This window comes from Hoplias malabaricus, chromosome 17, assembly GCF_029633855.1.
Source record: "Hoplias malabaricus isolate fHopMal1 chromosome 17, fHopMal1.hap1, whole genome shotgun sequence".
In the NCBI taxonomy this organism is placed as follows: domain Eukaryota; kingdom Metazoa; phylum Chordata; class Actinopteri; order Characiformes; family Erythrinidae; genus Hoplias; species Hoplias malabaricus.
In genome coordinates, this window is record NC_089816.1 from 33,628,000 (window position 1) to 33,650,406 (window position 22,407).

Consider the following 22,407-nt stretch of genomic DNA (forward strand, 5'->3'; position numbering starts at 1 on the left):
TGTGAACTCTATGGAGTGGTCTTTTTAAAAACAGCCTTCTGGTGGGCTTAATTCAGCAGTAACTGCAGATAGCCTACTAGGCACTTGTTTTTTGACCAATCACAGTCAGGGGGACAGCTCAGAAGAAACCATGCACTGTTTAGGACCAATCAGAGACAAGAGAAGGACTCATAAAACAACCCTCTTTCACCAGCTCATGGTCATTCATCCTTATTCTCAAGAGAGGATTAATTCATTCATTCATTCATTTTCACTTTCTGTTGTCATTCATCATCCGCTTCCATCTGTTTTTTCTCTTCCCTCCTTTTTTTCACCCATCCTGGGTTAGTGTGGTACCGAGTGAGGATGGAGGGAAACCTGCAGGACACAGGAGGAGGTACCAACACCCCAGCTGTCAGAAAACACTTCAGATTAATACTGGATTATAATCCCTCCACTGTTATTACCGTCAGACCGTACACACTCCTCACACTGCAGATTAATACTGGATTATAATCCCTCCACTGTTATTACTGTCAGACCGTACACACTGCAGATTAATACTGGATTATAATCCCTCCACTGTTATTACCGTCAGACCGTACACACTCCACACACTTCAGATTAATACTGGATTATAATCCCTCCACTGTTATTACTGTCACACCGTACACACTCCATACGCTGCAGATTAATACTGGATTATAATTCCTCCACTGTTATTACTGTCACACCGTACACACTCCACACGCTGCAGATTAATACTGGATTATAATCCCTCCACTGTTATTACTGTCAGACCGTACACACTGCAGATTAATACTGGATTATAATCCCTCCACTGTTATTACCGTCAGACCGTACACACTCCACACACTTCAGATTAATACTGGATTATAATCCCTCCACAGTTATTACTGTCACACCACACTCCATACACTGCAGATTAATACTGGATTATAATTCCTCCACTGTTATTACCGTCAGACCGTACACACTCCTCACACTGCAGATTAATACTGGATTATAATCCCTCCACTGTTATTACTGTCAGACCGTACACACTGCAGATTAATACTGGATTATAATCCCTCCACTGTTATTACCGTCAGACCGTACACACTCCACACACTTCAGATTAATACTGGATTATAATCCCTCCACTGTTATTACTGTCACACCGTACACACTCCACACGCTGCAGATTAATACTGGATTATAATCCCTCCACTGTTATTACTGTCACACCACACTCCATACACTGCAGATTAATACTGGATTATAATCCCTCCACTGTTATTACCGTCAGACCGTACACACTCCACACACTGCAGATTAATACTGGATTATAATCCCTCCACTGTTAATACTGTCAGACCGTACACACTCCACACACTGCAGATTCATACTGGATTATAATCCCTCCACTGTTATTACTGTCAGACCGTACACACTCCACACACTGCAGATTAATACTGGAGTATAATCCCTCCACTGTTATTACTGTCAGACCGTACACACTCCACACACTTCAGATTAATACTGGATTATAATCCCTCCACTGTTATTACCATCAGACTGTACACACTCCACACGCTGCAGATTAATACTGGATTATAATTCCTCCACTGTTATTACTGTCAGACCGTACACACTCCACACACTGCAGATTAATACTGGATTATAATCCCTCCACTGTTATTACCGTCAGACCGTACACACTCCACACGCTGCAGATTAATACTGGATTATAATCCCTCCACTGTTATTACTGTCAGACCGTACACAATCCACACGCTGCAGATTAATACTGGATTATAATCCCTCCACTGTTAATCCTGTCAGACCGTACACACTCCACACACTGCAGATTAATACTGGATTATAATCCCTCCACTGTTATTACCGTCAGACCGTACACAATGCACACACTGCAGATTAATACTGGATTATAATCCCTCCACTGTTAATCCTGTCAGACCGTACACACTCCACACACTGCAGATTAATACTGGATTATAATCCCTCCACTGTTAATCCTGTCAGACCGTACACAGTCCACACACTGCAGATTAATACTGGATTATAATCCCTCCACTGTTAATCCTGTCAGACCGTACACACTCCTCACACTGCAGATTAATAGTGGATTATAATCCCTCCACTGTTATTCCTGTCAGACCGTACACACTCCTCACACTGCAGATTAATACTGGATTATAATCCCTCCACTGTTATTACTGTCAGACCGTACACACTCCACACACTGCAGATTAATACTGGATTATAATCCCTCCACTGTTAATCCTGTCAGACCCTACACACTCCTCACACTGCAGATTAATACTGGATTATAATCCCTCCACTGTTATTCCTGTCAGACCGTACACACTCCTCACACTGCAGATTAATACTGGATTATAATCCCTCCACTGTTATTACTGTCAGACCGTACACACTCCTCACACTGCAGATTAATACTGGATTATAATCCCTCCAATGTTAATACTGTCAGACCGTACACACTCCACACACTGCAGATTCATACTGGATTATAATCCCTCCACTGTTATTACCGTCAGACCGTACACACTCCACACACTGCAGATTAATACTGGATTATAATCCCTCCACTGTTATTACTGTCAGACCGTACACAGTCCACACACTGCAGATTAATACTGGATTATAATCCCTCCACTGTTATTACTGTCAGACCGTACACACTCCACACACTGCAGATTAATACTGGAGTATAATCCCTCCACTGTTATTACTGTCAGACCGTACACACTCCACACACTTCAGATTAATACTGGATTATAATCCCTCCACTGTTATTACCATCAGACTGTACACACTCCACACGCTGCAGATTAATACTGGATTATAATTCCTCCACTGTTATTACTGTCAGACCGTACACACTCCACACACTGCAGATTAATACTGGATTATAATCCCTCCACTGTTATTACCGTCAGACCGTACACACTCCACACGCTGCAGATTAATACTGGATTATAATCCCTCCACTGTTATTACTGTCAGACCGTACACAATCCACACGCTGCAGATTAATACTGGATTATAATCCCTCCACTGTTAATCCTGTCAGACCGTACACACTCCACACACTGCAGATTAATACTGGATTATAATCCCTCCACTGTTATTACCGTCAGACCGTACACAATGCACACACTGCAGATTAATACTGGATTATAATCCCTCCACTGTTAATCCTGTCAGACCGTACACACTCCACACACTGCAGATTAATACTGGATTATAATCCCTCCACTGTTAATCCTGTCAGACCGTACACACTCCACACACTGCAGATTAATACTGGATTATAATCCCTCCACTGTTAATCCTGTCAGACCGTACACACTCCTCACACTGCAGATTAATAGTGGATTATAATCCCTCCACTGTTATTCCTGTCAGACCGTACACACTCCTCACACTGCAGATTAATACTGGATTATAATCCCTCCACTGTTATTACTGTCAGACCGTACACACTCCACACACTGCAGATTAATACTGGATTATAATCCCTCCACTGTTAATCCTGTCAGACCGTACACACTCCTCACACTGCAGATTAATACTGGATTATAATCCCTCCACTGTTATTCCTGTCAGACCGTACACACTCCTCACACTGCAGATTAATACTGGATTATAATCCCTCCACTGTTATTACTGTCAGACCGTACACACTCCTCACACTGCAGATTAATACTGGATTATAATCCCTCCACTGTTATTACTGTCAGACCGTACACAGTCCACACACTGCAGATTAATACTGGATTATAATCCCTCCACTGTTAATCCTGTCAGACCGTACACACTCCTCACACTGCAGATTAATACTGGATTATAATCCCTCCACTGTTATTCCTGTCAGACCGTACACACTCCTCACACTGCAGATTAATACTGGATTATAATCCCTCCACTGTTATTACTGTCAGACCGTACACAGTCCACACACTGCAGATTAATACTGGATTATAATCCCTCCACTGTTATTACTGTCACACCGTACATACTCCACACACTGCAGATTAATACTGGATTATAATCCCTCCACTGTTAATCCTGTCAGACCGTACACACTCCACACACTGCAGATTAATACTGGATTATAATCCCTCCACTGTTAATCCTGTCAGACCGTACACACTCCACACACTGCAGATTAATACTGGATTATAATCATACATGTTTACATATGTAATTTAACGTAAATTAATATTTTTAAAATAATGTTATATATTATTGAAATTTAATGAAATCCATTACAGTAAGTTATTGTTATTTTTAGAAGTTGGTAAGTTTTGGACATTGGGATTTCATAATTAACGTTAGAATGAAAGAATATAATCTGTACATCTTCATTAATCCTCACATTTCTACCTTTAAAATACACAGCATTCACTGCCTTCCTTTGCCCATCCTTCTCTCTCTCTCTCTCTCTCTCTCCATCCCTGCACCTTGGTGTAGTATGAGCTGGTGTCCATCAGAAGTCCTCCGCCCAGAAAACGATGAAATAAATACCAGAAGGTAGTGTTTTCTTTCTGTGTGTGTGTGTGTGTGTAGATACAGTACCTTCCCAGTGCACCCCTGGTGAACATAATTAAAATGGGATTGTAATTTAAAAAGAAATCTAAAATCAAAGCTTTATTTAAAGGTAAGTGACTAAATGTAAAGAATCATGAGAAGAATGTATTAGTTAATGTGTGTGTGCCATTTTATCTGGCACCAATTCGTAGAATAATGATAACTTCCAGTTCGTTCACGCGGGCAGTGTCCTCTGGGAGAACCCGAGCTGTGAGTCAGCGACGAGTGGCAAGCAGCAAATCAAGTTGAAATGAGTAATGACGTGGTGAAGTGACAGTTTCCTCGGCCCAATCACAGACGCGGCCCGATGTTCCCAGCTTCTGCTCTCTGAACTTTTCCTGTTCTCAACAGTGTGGTTTTAAATGAGGGAGACAGGCTCATGAGTGCAATTTCTTAATTTCACAACAAGTTGGAACAAATACAGTGACAATTTGAAGAAAAATCAAGCGTGGGATAAAGTGGACACTGTTTTGTGTTTGGTGAACCGTAAAACTTCACGGTTTGTGTACACGACCACACGTGAAAATGTGAGTGCCTCGAACGGTGGGGGTTAGAGACCTGACTCTTTTTATAGACAACTTAAGGACACTGCAGAACTCAGAACTGGATCTCTGTAGATCTTTCAGAGTTGAAGCTCTCCTCTTCAGCTCCTCACCTTAAAAGATACAGTCACTTCATACTCACACACACCGCTCCACCTTAAAAGATACAGTCGCTTTTTACTCACACACACCGCTCCACCTTAAAAGATACAGTCGCTTCTTACTCACACACACCGCTCCACCTTAAAAGATACAGTCGCTTCTTACTCACACACACCGCTCCACCTTAAAAGATACAGTCGCTTCTTACTCACACACACCGTTCCACATTAAAAGATACAGTCGCTTCTTACTTACACACACCGTTCCACCTTAAAAGATACAGTCGCTTTTTACTCACACACACCGCTCCACCTTAAAAGATACAGTCGCTTCTTACTCACACACACCGCTCCACCTTAAAAGATACAGTCGCTTCTTACTCACACACACCGCTCCACCTTAAAAGATACAGTCGCTTTTTACTCACACACACCGCTCCACCTTAAAAGATAGTCGCTTCTTACTCACACACACCGCTCCACCTTAAAAGATACAGTCGCTTCTTACTCACACACACCGTTCCACCTTAAAAGATACAGTCGCTTTTTACTCACACACACCGCTCCACCTTAAAAGATACAGTCGCTTCTTACTCACACACACCGCTCCACCTTAAAAGATACAGTCGCTTCTTACTCACACACACCGCTCCACCTTAAAAGATACAGTCGCTTCTTACTCACACACACCGTTCCACCTTAAAAGATACAGTCGCTTTTTACTCACACACACCGCTCCACCTTAAAAGATACAGTCGCTTCTTACTCACACACACCGCTCCACCTTAAAAGATACAGTCGCTTCTTACTCACACACACCGCTCCACCTTAAAAGATACAGTCGCTTTTTACTCACACACACCGCTCCACCTTAAAAGATAGTCGCTTCTTACTCACACACACCGCTCCACCTTAAAAGATACAGTCGCTTCTTACTCACACACACCGCTCCACCTTAAAAGATAGTCGCTTCTTACTCACACACACCGCTCCACCTTAAAAGATACAGTCGCTTCTTACTCACACACACCGCTCCACCTTAAAAGATACAGTCGCTTCTTACTCACACACACCGCTCCACCTTAAAAGATACAGTCGCTTCTTACTCACACACACCGCTCCACCTTAAAAGATACAGTCGCTTCTTACTCACACACACCGCTCCACCTTAAAAGATACAGTTGCTTCTTACTCACACACACCGCTCCACCTTAAAAAATACAGTTGCTCCTTACTCACACACACCGCTCCACCTTAAAAGATACAGTCGCTTCTTACTCACACACACCGTTCCACCTTAAAAGACGTGGCGCTTCTCAACGTAAACAATCCAGAAGGTACTGCAGGTCACCACAATCTTAATGATGGACTTTAATCCTCCTGACTGAGGTGGTGAGGGATTGATTTATATCTGCTGCTACTTGATGGGGTCAGCAGCAGCCCCACCATCGTAGTTTGTTTTTGTCTCACCTGGCTTTAGATAGAAACGTTGAGTTTGTGAGGCTTTGGCAACCCTCTCAAACATCTGATTATGTAGTTGGCTGATATTAGTTTGGGAGAGGTTCTGACCCAAAGGTGTGTCCTTGGATGTTTGTTTGGCCGACTGAACCATCTAAATTACAGTGTGTGTGTGTGGTCAGTGTATTATTCTGTGTAACTTTTATGTAACCCATTGTCTGTTGGTGTCGCTGTGTTCTCATGTTCATCTCCCACCGCTGAGGTTACGCTCCAGCCTCCACACCACCTCCACCAAGTGTTAAAGTACCCACGGGTCGTTCTCGATCTGCCCAAACGAGCAAGGGCCCAGCGGTTTGTGAAAGTCCCATCACTCACAGTGGCATCAGGCGACTTCTCAGCGGCGTTCTTTAAAGCACAAGTTCGTTGTTGTGATGTAGGTGTTGAGAAACAGTTGTGTGCCGCTGACTCTCTCTCTGTGAGACTCCACTTCCTCCTCTGGTTGTGGTGGACATCCTCTGTAGACCTCAGACAAAGGTTTACAGTCATTTCCGTTCGTCTCGTTCTCTGAGGCGGATACTGAACTCCCCCAGCATCAGTCAGACTCAGGACTTCACTCCTCACTCACAATGACCAATATTCTGATTTACGTCTCCGAGCCGGACGACTGGTAAGAACAGACATCGTCTAGCTTCATCCTGACAGGGTCCAGGCTGCTGTTTGCTCCTCTGTGATGCTGACTGTGTTTGTATTTGTGCTAAATTCCTTTTTTTTTTCATTATATTTCGAAAGATTATAGTTGATGCCTTTGTTTTTAACCAAAACCAAGGACATCTGGTTCAACTCTGAGCACAGAACGTAGTGTGTGTGTGAGGTCATGTCCACAGTGTAGTGTGTGGCTGGTTCTTATTGGTCTGACTCTAAAATGTCCGCTGTTTAAACGTGTTAAAATGCTGTTACTGATAGAGCAGGTTAAAATAAACCCAGCGGCGCTTGTGAACGACAAAGCGCTCTCTTTAAAGCAGTGGTTCCCAGACTTTTCTGAAGTTTGCCCCCACCACACACACACAAACATGGTGTTTTCCTGCCTTCCTTCAAAAGTTACATAGTGCAGTTTCTGCCGTGCTGACCCTGGAGCAGCAGAGGCTCTATTCTCCGTGTTACAGCTCAGTGGAGTTTCAGAACTGTAACTTTAAGGTAAAGATAAGCCTCATCTGCTCCCCACTGAAACCTTTTCCTCGTTACGTGAAATAATACGTTTAAGTGAGAACTCACACGGACGCATGTGCTGAGTAATGACTAAACACACCACTGTGTGTGTGTGTGTTAGTGTGTGTGTCACTGAAGATCTCTCGTTGCTAAAGGAAACCAGTGATGTAATTCTACAGTTACAGACTGTATTCTGTATGTTGCTCTGCATACTTTGTTACCCCCCTCTTTCCCCCTGTTCCTCAGCGCTCAGGACCCCCACAGAGCAGGTGTGATGTGGTGGTGGATCATTCTCAGCGCTGCAGTGACACTGACGTGTTAGTGTGTGTTGGAATGCATGAAGAACTACCCAGGACTCACTGTGATCAGAATCACTCTCACCACATTCATTCGCTGCTGGTCAGATCTTGACCACGTTTAAACGGGACGTATTCTCCCCTCGTCTCCACAGTGGAACACAGTTCTGTTTCACCCCACAGCAGTGTTCTCCCCCTGTGTAAACAGCCCTGTTCAGAACGCACTTGTTCCTTTAAATGATAATGAGCCGCTCGCTGTTCACCCCGACCCCGAGCGCACAGCAGTGAGGAGCGAGGAGCAGAAGCTCTGGTTTTTAGCCGTTTTCACTCTGTTCTCTTTCTTCTCCGTTTTTACTCAGTGCTCTTATTTCTCCGCGCTCGTTGTGTCTGTTTCGCTGAGTTTAACCTCGTCTTTGCGCTCTCACATAAACACGGGTCCAGCGCTGTGATTGGACAGACTCAAACGAGGGGGCGGGGCCATTCTAAATTCTCTGCACTTGACGTCAGAAGCAGAGCAGGATCAGAATGCCTCGTTTTATCCCGTGTTTTCTGATTAAGGCAGTGCACCGTAAACTGACTGGGGTCTTGTTTCACAGTGTGTGGGTTGGTGGGCTCCAGATCCACACATGAATGAGTGATTAATGTGTTAATTACACGGGGAGCCATGGCCTAACGCTTAGAGAAAGAGGGCTTAGGACTGAAAGGTCGGGGCTCACAAATGCTCCCTGGCGCCGGGGATGGCTGCCCGCCCGTTTTGGGTGTGTGTTCACAGCACCTAGTGCACTAGTGTGTGTGTGTGTGTTCATTGCTACAAACAGGTTAAATGCGAAAGACACATTTTGTTGTACAATGACATGTATTTGCACGTTACATTTGCTGTGTATCCACGGTGTAACGCTGTGTTCCTGGTGCTCCTGCAGTTACAGTCTGGAGGGTCTTGTGGAGGGGGATGTGGGACAGTGCTCCATCTCCCGAGGACCTGAGTCTCAGCGCGATTCGGGACGCTCGGGTGAGGAGGGGGGGTCACTGGTGTCTCTCACTGAAGAGGAGCTGGAGTCAAACATAGGAGATGCCAGCAGTGTGGACAGCCAGGTGAAAACACACACACACACACACACACACACACACTCCCTTCGTGTAGTTGATCTAGTTTAATATTTTGAGTGCATTGTGTTGCTGTGCTGTTCGTTTCAGATTTCACTTCAGAGTGGACGATGTGTCCCTCCTCCCCCACTGACCCTCACCAAGTCTGTCTCACTGTGCGCCATCAGCCCCCGGGACCTGGACGGTAAGTGTGTGTGTGTGAGAGAAAGAGTGTGTGTTCTGTGTGTGCCCACTCTGCTGTTCTGGGATCAGGATGTGTAAAATAAAACTTAAAGAACACAGGATGCTGAAGTCCATGCTGTGCCCAGATCAGCTCCCGGCGTCCACTGTCCTGTGTGATGTGGTGGAGAGGTGACAGTTTGGCAAAGCTACCCTCCCCGGGGCAAATGATGATGGTCAGACGGGGTAGATGCCAGAATTTGGCCAGAAACAACAGAAACCAGTCTGTGAACATAGACACGCAGCGGGGATCCAACACATTTGGCTCCTCCCAGTTCTCGTCTTTTAACTGGTCTTTGCCAAACTCTCACTTTAAGGGAAAGTTCTTGTCGCCTTTTACCAGAAGAGACAGACGTTTGTAAACTACAGGAAAAACAGGAATCTAAAATTGCAGCTTCAGTTTCATTGTGATGCTCCACTGAGCTTTAATACCTCAGTGGTGACCACGCCCCTTCTCTGAGTGGTCACCACGCCCCCTATCTCAGTGGCGATCATGCCCTCTCTCGGGGTGGTGACCCCGTCCTCGCTCTGAGTGTTGATCACGCCCCCTCTCTGAGTGGTCACCATGTCCCTTATCTCAGTGGTGTCCACTCCCCCTCTTTGGGTCATGACCCCACCCCCTATCTGAGTGGTCACCATGGACCCTATCTGAGTGTTGATCACGCCCCCTCTCTGGGTCGTGACCACACCCCCTGGAACCAGAATAATCTATAAACTTTGCTCTTATTTCACCTTCCTCCTGACTTTTTTGGAGCGAGTTACAGGCGTTAGCTTCTAAATGTGTTTATATTCACAGAGTACAGTCCAGTTGTTCAAAGACAATGTTGGAAATCTTTAAATAAAGCTACAGGAGAAGTTTTAAAAAATCACAGATTCCTGTTTTTTACTGCGGTTTGTATAATGTCTGTCTTCGGATATTGGGTTTGTGTTTGTGGCACATTGATTTTGGGAAAAACAGAATCTCTTCATTTCATTCACCAGTTTGAGTTTTTGGCTGATATTCTGTCCCCCTTCACATCTCCATCCTCCTCAAGAGCACACACCTGAACTAACGTGTGGCGTGGTGTCGTTTGAGCGGCAACCATTTGTTGAATAATGTAGTATTATTAGAAATAAAGTTTTGAATTCTGTTCTTTAAGTGATACGTACAGTCGCTCGGACCCGCTGTAATACCTCCAAGGCACGTAGGGAGCGCTATAGTTACAGATAGCTCTTACTTATTAAAAAATGGATCATTTTAACATTGTAATACACAACAGGAAGTGTAGGGGGCAGTGTGGCTCCTGTTGAAGCAGTTTGAATGACATTGGTGACAAAGTGAGTAGAAATCACTAATAAAAAGGTAAATAATTAGTTGCTTGATTAATGTTCCTAACGGAGACATTCACTTTTAGGGTGTGTTTTCACATCAATGTGTGAATCTGGAGCCCACCAACACACACACTGTGAAACAAGACCCCTCAGTCAGTTTTTTGTGCGCTGCCCGAGTCAGAAAAAATTGCATAAAACGAGCCGTTAGGATACTGCTTCACTTCTGACGTCAAGTGCAGAGACTTTAGAATGGCTCCGCCCCCTCGTCTGAGTCTGTCCAATCACAGCGTTGGACCCGTGTTTATGTGAGAGCGCAAAGACGAGGTTAAACTCAGCAAAACAGACAGAAATAAGAGCACTGAGTAAAAACGGAGAAGAAAGAGAACATAGAGAAAACGGCTAAAAACCAGAGCTTCTGCTCCTCGCTCCTCACTACTGTGCGCTCGGGGTCGGGGTGAACAGCGAGCGGCTCATTATCATTTAAAGGAACAGGTGCTGTATTGCTCGGTGGTGTGGACCTTTCTCTTCCTCTGGCTGCTTTTCTTTTCTGAGACACTGGCTCTGGATGGAGCACGGCTCTCCCCGGTCTGTACGGTGCTGGTGCATGGGCTCTCTCCCTCATTAGCGTTCTGTGTAGTAACCCCTGGTCTGGTCTCTCTTCTGCCCACGCTTATGGACCTCTGCAGTGATTGGACGAGCTCGACCCAAGCGGCGAATCAGCTTCTCCTTCAGCGTCTCGCCAATCCTGCCCAAATCTAAGACTCTGTTTGCTATGGGCTCTTCATCCAGTGAGGATGAGGAGGCTGCCAGTAAGTACCATGCTCCCGGAGAAGGCCTCACGCTTTGTAAAGTGCGCCCCCTGTTGTTACTAAATGGACGTTGAGCCTCTGTCCGTGTACTGCTGGGTTAATCTGTGTGGTGCGGCATGTGTCCCCTCTCCCTATCTCTCTAAAGCTGTCTGAGGAACAAAAGGAAAACGGAGCTAAACTAGGCTCTGAATATGTCTCTACTTCCTGTCCCACTGCGGATTCACACACACACAGGTCCTCCATAACATTAAAACCACCCACTCGTTGCTAACCTCCTGACCACAGTTTTACTGTAGTCCACCTGTTGCTCTGCATACTTTGTTAGCCCACATTTTTCCTTGTTTTTTTTAAAGCTCAGGACCCCCACAAAACCCCCTCAGAGCAGTGAAGTGAAGCTCCGCTGAAGTCTGTGCTTTTTTGGATTAGATCATTGGTGAACCTTCCTCTAAACCAATCAGTCGTGTTTGAACAGATCATGTGCTTGTTTTTGAATGTGAACTGACAGATGTTGTGTGTCCAGGTGTTTGTTAAATTGTATGCGATGCCCTGGTGATGAAATTCTGACGTTGTTTTGTGCACTCATGGGTTTGTGTGGTGTTTCTCCTCACGAGTGTCAGTCACAGAGAGAGAGAGAGGGACACAGTCACAGAGAGAGAGAGAGGGACACAGTCACAGAGAGAGAGAGAGGAACACAGACACAGAGAGAGAGAGAGGGACACAGCGAGAGAAAGAGGCAGAGAGAGAGAGGGGGAGAGAGACAGAGAGAGAGAGGGACACAGACAGAGAGAGAGAGGGAGTGAGACAGAGAGAGAGAAAGAGAGGGACACAGACAGAGAGAGAGAGGGAGTGAGACAGAGAGAGAAAGAGAGGGACACAGATGCAGAGAGGGAGTGAGACAGAGAGAGAGAGAGAGGGACACAGATGCAGAGAGGGAGTGAGACAGAGAGAGAGAGAGGGACACAGATGCAGAGAGAGAGAGAGGGACGCAGATGCAGTAAGAGAGAAAGAGAGAGAGAGATGTACAGTAGCTGTAACCTGAGCTGATTGGTTACTGATGTTTTCTGGAACCTGGTTGTGATTGGCCCTGTGTCAGTGTCCATCACAGAACTCCTCCTGCTTCAAAACCCCAGAGATGACAGGCTCACCACAAAACACACCTCACACCTGCGTCACGCGTCACTTTATCACCTGGCTGTGGTTGGAGTGTGAAAGTGTCCGTGTGAACACTGACCAAACCAGGACTAAAATATAACCACGTCTCACTTTCTGGTGTTGTCCGCACTAAAGGAGCAGAACTACAAACATGAACACACCCTTTACAGGTCCTTAAAGGGCCAGCAGGGGTCCTAAAGTCCAGTTTCATGGATCTTTAGTTCACTACTTACTCAACAGAAGCGGTTTAAACAGAAAGTAAGACGTACCACTGCCGTTATCTAAATGTGTAGGAGATGCAGTGCGCCCCCTGCTGGTGTGAGATGAAACATTGCCTGTAAATCTTCTAAAACCAGGCTTCACTCAACGTTTGCCTTCTGTCTTCTTCCAGATTTGGGTTCTTTGGGTGTGTCGGGATCTCTGGAGTACAGGTAAGACCCTGCTGCGGGGCCCGGGGCGAGGGAGGGGTGGGGGGGGGGTCTGCGGGTTCTGATGTAATGTTACAGTAGATAATTACAGGGAAATGAACCTGTAACTTGAAGCTCGTGAGGTCCAGGCCCGGCACTGTCTGTGTGTTTGTAGCTGTGCCCGTGGACGAGGCACTTCTCCTCCTTTGCCCCAGGGGGCGCTGCCCTGGTGTCAGCACTGAGCTTGTCTCAGACTGGAAACAAATACAGAGGTCCTTTTTAATAAACATTAAAGATGCAGTAATGATTATTAATCCAGTGTTCTGTCGCCGGGCTCTGATTACTTTCTTCTTCTTTTGATGTAAGTCCTGTCTCTTTCTTTCTTTTCTTCTTTGCTAATTCTTACTTTCTTCATTTCTTTATTTCTCTTTTTCTTTCTTTTTTCTTTCTCTTCATTAATTCTCTTTCTTTTTTTAATTCTTTATTTTCATTTTTTTTTCTTTCTCTCCATTAATCCTTTTTTCTTTCTCTTCATTCTCTCACTCTCTTCTTTTGTTCCCTCTCTCTCTGGTTCTTTCTCTCTCTCACTGATTCTCTTTCTCTGGTTTACTCTCTCTCTCTCTCTCTGGTTCTTTCTCTCTCTCGCTCTCTCTCTCTCTCTCTCTCTGGTTCTTTATCTCACTCATTCTCTCTCTCTCTGGTTCTTTCTATCTCTCTCTCTCTCTCTCTCTGGTTTTTTATCTCACTCATTCGCTCTCTCTCTCTCTCTCTCTCTCTCTGGTTCTTTATCTCACTCATTTTCTCTCTCTCTCTCTCTCTCTCTCTCTGGTTCTTTATCTCACTCATTTTCTCTCTCTCTCTCTCTCTCTCTCTCTCTCTCTCTGGTTTTTTATCTCACTCATTCTCTCTCTCTCTCTCTCTCTCTCTCAGTATATCTGAGGAGGATCCGGCTCCATTGAGGAGTGATGGATGTGAGGTCAGAGTGGGCGGGACCAAAGTGAGCCGCACCTTCAGCTACCTCCGGAGCAAAATGACCAAGAAGAGCAAGGTACGGATACCTCAGAGTCGAGAGAGGTCACAGCAGCTGTGGCACAAAGTACATCCAGCAGCACTGCTGTGTCTGATCCACTCTACACCAGCACAACACACACTAACACACCACCACCACGTCAGTGTCACTGCAGCGCTGAGAATGACCCACCACCACATCACACCTGCTCTGTGGGGGTCCTGAGCGCTGAGGAACAGGATCCTATCACACTGTCGCTTTAACGTCAGATTTTAAAGCTCTGCTGCTGTTAGAAATCTCTGCTGTTGATGCTGTGGTGGGTTATTTTCCTCCACCTGGCTTTTTCTGCACGTTTCCCTCATTCTGTAAATGTGTTTGAGGGTGTGTGTGTGTGTGTGTGTGGTTGAGTGGGTGTGGTGCGGTGCTCTGCGGTCGGTGCAATTGTGCACTTTACAAAGTGTGAAATGTGTTTTTCTGTCAGAAACAAAAGTGTTTTTTTTTATCTGTGCACAACCACTACACACAGATCTGCAGGAGTGTGTGTTTGTGTGTGTGTGTGTGTGTTCTGCGCTTTGTAGTGTGGAAAAACAGACCACACCCTCAACTCAAAACTTCTGACTTTGTCGAGTGTTTCTTTGTTTCAAACGTAAAGAATAAGCCTAGCTTTAGGGTTTTTTTAATAATATTCACAGGATTAAAACCACTGACTGATGTGGTTACAGCGCCCCCTGTTGACGGACAGGGAGCAGGTCAGTTCTTAAAGATGAAGTTGGAAAGAGGAGAGATGCTCAGCCTGAGGACTGGAGCCATTTTGACCCAGGGCCTCATTGTAAAGCTTGCTGTGTGTGGGGCCACGGGGGAACAAGGGGAACCTACGCAGTTTTTATAGCGATGGTTTTAATGTTATGGCTGGGTTTTTGTACATACATATACACACACACACACACACACACATGGTCCAACATCCTGACTCTATAAAAACAATGTGTGTATAGGGTTTATACTGTGTGTGTGTCTGAGTTTAGGGAAGTGAAGCAGGAAACAGGCGTGCTCTGAGCAGTGCCGAGTTGCTGTGGTTTCGATCTGCTGCACTGCACTGAAACTCAGCTGTAATCAGGCACAGCAGGTTGGACTCGTGTTAAGTCTGGGGGTTGGGGGATTTGGGGGGTGGGGCAGCCTTGTTCTAAAGGTCAGAGAGTGGGGCTTGGGACCAGAAGGTTGTTAGTTCAGTTCCCTGGACCGGCAGCGGGAGTGAAGGAACAGCACTGTCTCCTCCCTCAATATCCACGGCTGAAAGTGTCCTTGAGCAAAAACATCTAACGCTCAACTGCTCCCGGTGTGTATGACTCCAGGTGTTTGTGAGATCACAGCCCCTAGAGTGCTAGTGAGTGTGTGTTTACTGTCACAAAATAAATAACACTGAAGACTCAATTAAAGGAACACTGTGTAGTATTTTAACCTTAAAATTACAGCTTCAGAATCATTGTGATGCTCCACTGAGCTGTAACGGAGAAAAGGGCCTCTGTTGTTGCTACTGCAGGCTGCAGAAACTGCGCTATGTAACTTTTGGAGGAGGGTAGGTGTAGATACAGGACCTGATGTGTTCTGTGTTTAAAAATGACCGTGTGACTGGGTGAGCGTGTGAGTGACTGGGTGACTGTGTGGGTGAGTGACTGGGTGAGTGTGTGTGTGAATGACTGGGTGAGTGTGTGTGTGAATGACTGGGTGAGTGACTGGGTGAGTGTGTGAGTGACTGGGTGACTGTGTGGGTGAGTGGGTGAGTGTGTGAGTGACTGGGTGAGTGTTAATGACTGGGTGAGTGTGTGTGTAAGTGACTGGGTGAGTGTGTGTGTGAATGACTGGGTGAGTGTGTGTGTAAATGACTGTGTTAGTGACTGGGTGAGTGTGTTAGTGACTGGGTGAGTGTGTGTGTGAATGACTGGGTGAGTGTGTGTGTGAATGACTGGGTGAGTGTGTGAGTGACTGGGTGACTGTGTGGGTGAGTGACTGGGTGAGTGTTAATGACTGAGTGAATGTGTAAGTGACTGGGTGAGTGTGTGTGTAAGTGACTGGGTGAGTGTGTGTGTGAATGACTGGGTGAGTGTGTGTGTAAATGACTGTGTGAGTGACTGGGTGAGCGTGTTAGTGACTGGGTGAGTGTGTGTGTGAGTGACTGGGTGTGTGTGTGTGACCAACCCTGGAGTGTCTGTTAGACCCCAGCCACACTAGCTTCAGTTCCAGCGCCGAGACTGAAAAATACAGCCACTGAACTTTTCCTTTCAGACGAAGTGAAGAGAAATCGAGAGAGAAGTAGGTGTGTGTGTGTGTGAGAGAGATGGAGAGCGAGAGAAGCAACCCCCATGCACACACTTCCTCTGTCTGCTGGGCAGCTTTCTGTAACAGGAAAACAAGTGTGTGTGTGTGTCTAGTGTGTAGCTGTGTTTCTAAACCTCATGGACTGTGTCTTGTGTTTGGGATGACCACACTGTGCCGGAGATTTTTACCGCAGGGACGCTCGCTGAAACTTCCGAGGTCTACTGGAGAGGTGGGAGGAACACACACACACACACACACACACAGGGGCCAGAGGATCTGTTGGTGTACTGTTGATTAGTTTTAGGGGAAACGTTCTGTTTGGGGAACACATTTCCCCGAAATATATGTTTATTATAATGTGTCGCTCTTATTGATGCAGCAGCTCTATTTCGGCTTCAGGGGGGAAATAAACCAACAGCTCTAGGACAGCTCTATTCAGACTGAATTACACAGATTAGTAACGTCATGTGCGACGGTGCAGCTCTGTTGTGTCCATCGTGTGACTCTTTGTGGAGTGTCTGTGCTGAACGTTAAAGACCAGTTCTTCTAGGTCTTACAGGAGTGTGTGTGTGTGTGAGTTCATACATGGCCAGTAAATCGTGATTCTGATTTTAAAGCAGCACTGTGTGTTTACAGATTTGTGTGTGAACGCTTCATTACAGTGTAATACAGTCTCTGGTGCTGTGCTGTTGGCGTCTGCGCTGCGGTGTCACACTGTGGTCTTCCTGTGTTCTGTGAGAAAGCAGATGTTTATAACTCAGTGTAGATGATAAATACTGATGAAGCGGTGGGTTTTATAATTACAGGAAGTGTGCTGTACACTGCGGTCACTGATGGCTTTTAAATGATTGACATATCGTTGGTAAACTCACTGTCCGTTCTCTCAGCTCCTCGGACCACACTGTAATTCTACACACACTCAGGACCCCCACAGAGCAGGTGTGATGTGGTGGTGGATCATTCTCAGCGCTGCAGTGACACTGACGTGGTGGTGGTGTGTTAGTGTGTGTTGTGCTGGTGTAGAGTGGATCAGACACAGCAGTGCTGCTGGAGTTTTTGTCAGTACACATGCTGCTGATTCACAGGTTGTGTGTGTGTGTTTTTTTGCAGGAAAAGGACAAAGAGAAGAGCAAAGATGGCAAAGAAAAAAGGAGCTCCAGTGGTCACCTGTTCAGCCTGGTCTCTACAGCGCCCCCTAGCCCCTGCCTTCAGTGCAGCAAGCCCTTCAACACTAAAGACGCCCTGCAGTGTACAAGTATGTAGACACACCCCTTCCCTCTCTCTCTGTCTTTCTCTAGCTGTGTGACTGTGTTGAGCTGCTAGTGAGCAATGAGGGCTCCTTGTGCTGTCTCACATGAGTCTTTACACTTTAGAATCATAAGCTCATGGTACAAAATAAACAGTCACCTGTGTTTTCTGCGTCTCTAACAGCATGGAATACCTCCACTACCTGATGAAATGAGATTCCACATATTTCCTTGAGTGAACAGTGCCATTTCTGACTCTACGCCCACAGTAACCAGGCAGCGTTCTGAGCAGAAGTGAGCAAAGGCCTTTTGCATGTCACTCTGCTCCGTATGTTCATGCTCTGCAGCTCCCTGTGGAGAGTTCTTTCAGAAATTGGTCGTAAAAGACTTGTGTTGACTCCTAGAAGCAGTACTTTGCTGGAAGTGAAGTGTTTTTATTCATAAGTCGTGAAACACACCGACAGTCCCTTTTCACTCGGTTGGTCTTCAGGGCACCATTCTGAGGAGAGTTGCCTGTAGACCAGGATGTCACTGCTGGTCGACCCGTATGACCGTGCGCGTCGATACACCTGCGAATTCAGCTACTCCCTTCACGCTGTGGCCTTTGGCGCCTAAATACAATCACTGCTTTTTGCAAATAAACACATCTGCTTTGTGACTCCACATTCGCTGCACTGCACCACCTCTTCTATGAGTCCCGTCACACGCCCTGCAGGTATTTATAGCCCCAGTCGTTCCTGAGCAATGCCATCTGCAGGAGTCTGAACTTACTACCACTTTACATACACAATGACTTATTTTTCAGCAGTGTTTATTAATGCCAAAGGCTGCAAAGTTTCCACTGCAGAGTCTCCCACTGTCTCTCTCTATCTCTCTCTGTCTAACACTGTCTCCCACTGTCTCTCTCTATCTAACACTGTCTCACACTGTCTCTCTGTCTCTCTCTGTCTAACACTGTCTCTCACTGTCTCTCTCTGTCTAACAGTGTCTCTCTCTCTAACACTGTGTCTCACTGTCTCTCTCTGTCTCTCTGTCTCTCTCTGTCTAACACTGTCACACTGTCTCTCTCTGTCTAACACTGTCTCCCACTGTCTCTCTCTCTATCTCTCTGTCTCTCTCTGTCTAACAGTGTCTCTCTCTCTAACACTGTGTCACATTGTCTCTCTTGTCTCTTTCTGTCTCACACTGTCCCTCTCTCTAACACTGTCTCACACTGTCTCTCTCTCTAACACTGCCTCACACTGTCTCTCTCTCTAACACTGCCTCACACTGTCTCTCTCTCTAACACTGTCTCCCACTGTCTCTCTCTGTCTAACACTGTCTCACACTGTCTCTCTGTCTAACAGTGTCTCTCTCTCTAACACTGTCTCTTTCTCTAACACTGTGTCACACTGTCTCTCTTGTCTCTTTCTGTCTCACACTGTCCCTCTCTCTAACACTGTCTCACACTGTCTCTCTGTCTAACACTGTCTCACACTGTCTCGCTCTCTCTAACACTGTCTCTCTCTAACACTATCTCCCACTGTCTCTCTCTGTCTAACACTGTCTCTCTCTCTAACACTGTCTCACACTGTCTCTCTCTAACACTGCCTCACACTGTCTCTCTCTGTCTAACACCCCCTCTCTCTCTCTAACACTGTCTCACACTGTCTTTCTCTGTCTAATACTGTCTCTCTCTCTCTTTAACACTGTCTCTCTAACACTGTCTCACACTGTCTCTTTCTAACACTGGCTTACACTGTCTCTCTCTAACATGGTCTCCCACTGTCTCTCCGTAACACTGTCTGCCACTGTCTTTCTCTAACACTGCCTCACACTGTCTCTCTCTAACACTGTCTCACACTGTCTTTCTCTGTCTAACACTGTCTCACACTGTCTTTCTCTGTCTAACACTGTCTCTCTCTCTCTAACACTGTCTCACATTGTCTCTCTCTGTCTAACTCTGTCTCACACTGTCTCTCTCTAACATGGTCTCCCACTGTTTTTCCGTAACACTGTCTCTCTCTCACACTGTCTCTCTCTCACACTGTCTTTCTCTAACACTGTCTCCCACTCTCTCTCTGTAACACTGTCTCTGTCTAACACTGTCTCCCACTCTCTCTCTATAACACTGTCTAACACTGTCTCTCACTGTCTGTCTCTGTCTGTCTCTCTGTGTGTAGTATTTAAATGACCACTAATCGTGCGTTTATCAAAACGTCTTTAATATTCTTCATTTCTTCTGCTTTTATTTCTTTCCCAAGCATTAAATATGTAAAATAAAATCTTGAAGTTCATGAAGATTTTCCCCAGAGGTTTCATAAACCCGGCTGATGTCATTGCCCTGTTTTAGCGGCGCGACGCTCGCCTGGTTCCTGCCGCTCCGCGCCGGTGCTGTTTGTCCGTGGCTCTTTTGGGGATCTCCCCCTGTAGCTGTGTGCTTGTGTGTGGCTGAGGTTATTTAAATGCTGCAAACACTCCTTCGGGCGGAGATCGCTTGCTCTGAGCTATCGCCCCTGAGGGGAAATGATTAGAAAAGATATTTTCAGCGCTGTGGAAAGTGAAATAAAGCTGTTGTCAGGGTTTGCAGGGTTCAGTGATTTTATATACGAGCTCCGTGTGAGCCTGGGTTTCCTGACCGAGCAGAACCAGCTTAAAGAGAATTTCCATCTGCGTAATTTAAAGTCTGAGATGTTTTGTTGTGAAAGGCTCCGTTCCGCAGAAAGCTTCCGGTTCGATCCTCGTTGTTGATGATAGGAACCGGACGTCTGCTCGAGGTCAGCTGCTTTTTGAGAAGAGACTGTGGCTGTCTTTCGTCCTGCGTGGAACCAGAGAGCTCAACGCGCTCGGAGGAGAATGCTAGCTGCTCAGATGTAGTCCGTGCTTGTGATGAGGGGGAGAGGGGGATCTCTTGGACTCCCAGCCTCGGACGGCTGAGGCATCTCCGGGAAACTCCAGATGATAGGAACAGTGTTTTAAAAGCTGGTGGAGGGATACGTGCAGGGCGCTGTGAGAGGATAAAATAGTCCCTAAAAGATTAATATAAAACTGGAGGTGGCTTTGGGTTGTCTTTCTGTTCAACAACAGCCTTGTGTTTAGCCCCACACCCAGGGTTACACAGCATTGCATCACTCTCTCTCTGTCTGTCTGTCTCTCTCTCTCTCTGTCTGTCTGTCTGTCTGTCTCTCTCTCTCTCTCTCTCTCTCTCTGTCTGTCTGTCTCTCTCTCTCTCTGTCTGTCTGTCTGTCTGTCTCTCTCTCTCTCTCTCTCTCTCTCTGTCTCTCTCTCTCTCTCTGTCTGTCTGTCTCTCTCTCTGTCTGTCTGTCTGTCTCTCTCTCTGTCTGTCTATCTGTCTCTCTCTCTGTGTCTGTCTCTCTCTCTCTCTCTCTCTGTCTCTCTCTCTGTCTTTCTGTCTGTCTCTCTCTCTCTGTCTGTCTGTCTGTCTCTCTGTCTGTCTGTCTCTCTCTCTCTGTCTCTCTCTCTCTCTCTCTCTCTCTTTGTCTGTCTCTCTATCTGTCTCTGTCTTTGTCTTTCTCTCTCTCTCTCTCTCTCTCTGCCTCAGCTGTTTTAAAGAGAGCACAACTGATCCCGCTCTCCTGAGTGGACAGAGCACCCCCCCCCCCCTCCTCCCACCATCACACAGACAGCGTTAGCGCGGGCAGCTGTCGGCTGGTGTAGCAGATCTGTGCTGTTGCTGTTCTCCAGTGCATTGTGCTCCATTGGTGTTGCATTAGTGGCAGGAGACATGCGGCCGGGGGCAGTGTGCTGTCGGGGCGAGTCAGAGCTAAGAGAGAGGAACTGGAGGCGAATGATGACTGGGGAGAATATTGAGTTTGTGAAATACAGGTCAGTTAAATCAGTGCTGACCCATGTTACATCCAGCTCTTTAACACACACACCCTCATCACACACACACCCTCCGGTGATGTCTCACTGCAGCTGTTTTGGGGAGAAGTTCAAACACACACATTGTTGTGGCTCCCAGGTGAAGCGCAGTGTTGTCGAGGGAGGCGTGGAAGGTGTGTTTAAACTTATCTAGTTGTCTGACTTTTTCTGGATAGTGTGAGTGGGAAAAACATCTGTAAAGGGGACATCTGTTGTTCACTGCATGTTCACATTAAAGTGTGCATCTGGAGCCCACCAACCCACACACTGTGAAACAAGACAGTTTTCTGTGCGCTGCCTGAGTCTGAAAACACGGGACAAAACGAGTCGTTCTGATTCTGACGTCAAGTGCAGAGACTTTAGAATGGCCCCGCCCCCTCGTCTGAGTCTGTCCAATCACAGCGCTGGACCCGTGTTTATGTGAGAGCGCAAAGACGAGGTTAAACTCAGCAAAACAGACACAACGAGCGCGGAGAAATAAGAGCACTGAGTAAAAACGGAGAAGAAAGAGAACAGAGTGAAAACGGCTAAAAACCAGAGCTTCTGCTCCTCGCTCCTCACTGCTGTGCGCTCGGGGTCGGGGTGAACAGCGAGCGGCTCATTATCATTTAAAGGAACAGGTGCTGAAAGCGGGCGTTCTGAACAGGGGCTGTTTACACAGGGGGAGAACACTGCTGTGGGGCTCGTGGGTCTCTGGCTGAACTTCTTTAGCTGATTTCTCACTATGCCTCTAACACAGCGTCAGTGGG

The 22,407-nt window shown here is 46.3% G+C and overlaps 1 protein-coding gene across 4 annotated transcripts in view; it reads left to right on the forward strand.

The window, feature by feature from the left end:
- The window catches only part of akap13 (A-kinase anchoring protein 13), a 121,561-nt gene that overhangs the window by 73,451 nt on the left and 25,703 nt on the right, over positions 1-22,407 (forward strand). For 3 of the 4 annotated variants that reach the window (XM_066649356.1, XM_066649358.1, XM_066649357.1), the window contains exons 12-19: positions 329-376; positions 4,501-4,560; positions 9,141-9,312; positions 9,415-9,508; positions 11,541-11,663; positions 13,207-13,246; positions 14,153-14,270; positions 17,658-17,802. In XM_066649356.1, coding sequence (XP_066505453.1) covers positions 329-376; positions 4,501-4,560; positions 9,141-9,312; positions 9,415-9,508; positions 11,541-11,663; positions 13,207-13,246; positions 14,153-14,270; positions 17,658-17,802 — 800 coding nt within the window. The remainder of the gene's footprint in view (positions 1-328; positions 377-4,500; positions 4,561-9,140; positions 9,313-9,414; positions 9,509-11,540; positions 11,664-13,206; positions 13,247-14,152; positions 14,271-17,657; positions 17,803-22,407) is intronic. The other variant, XM_066649359.1, reaches the window with a different exon arrangement.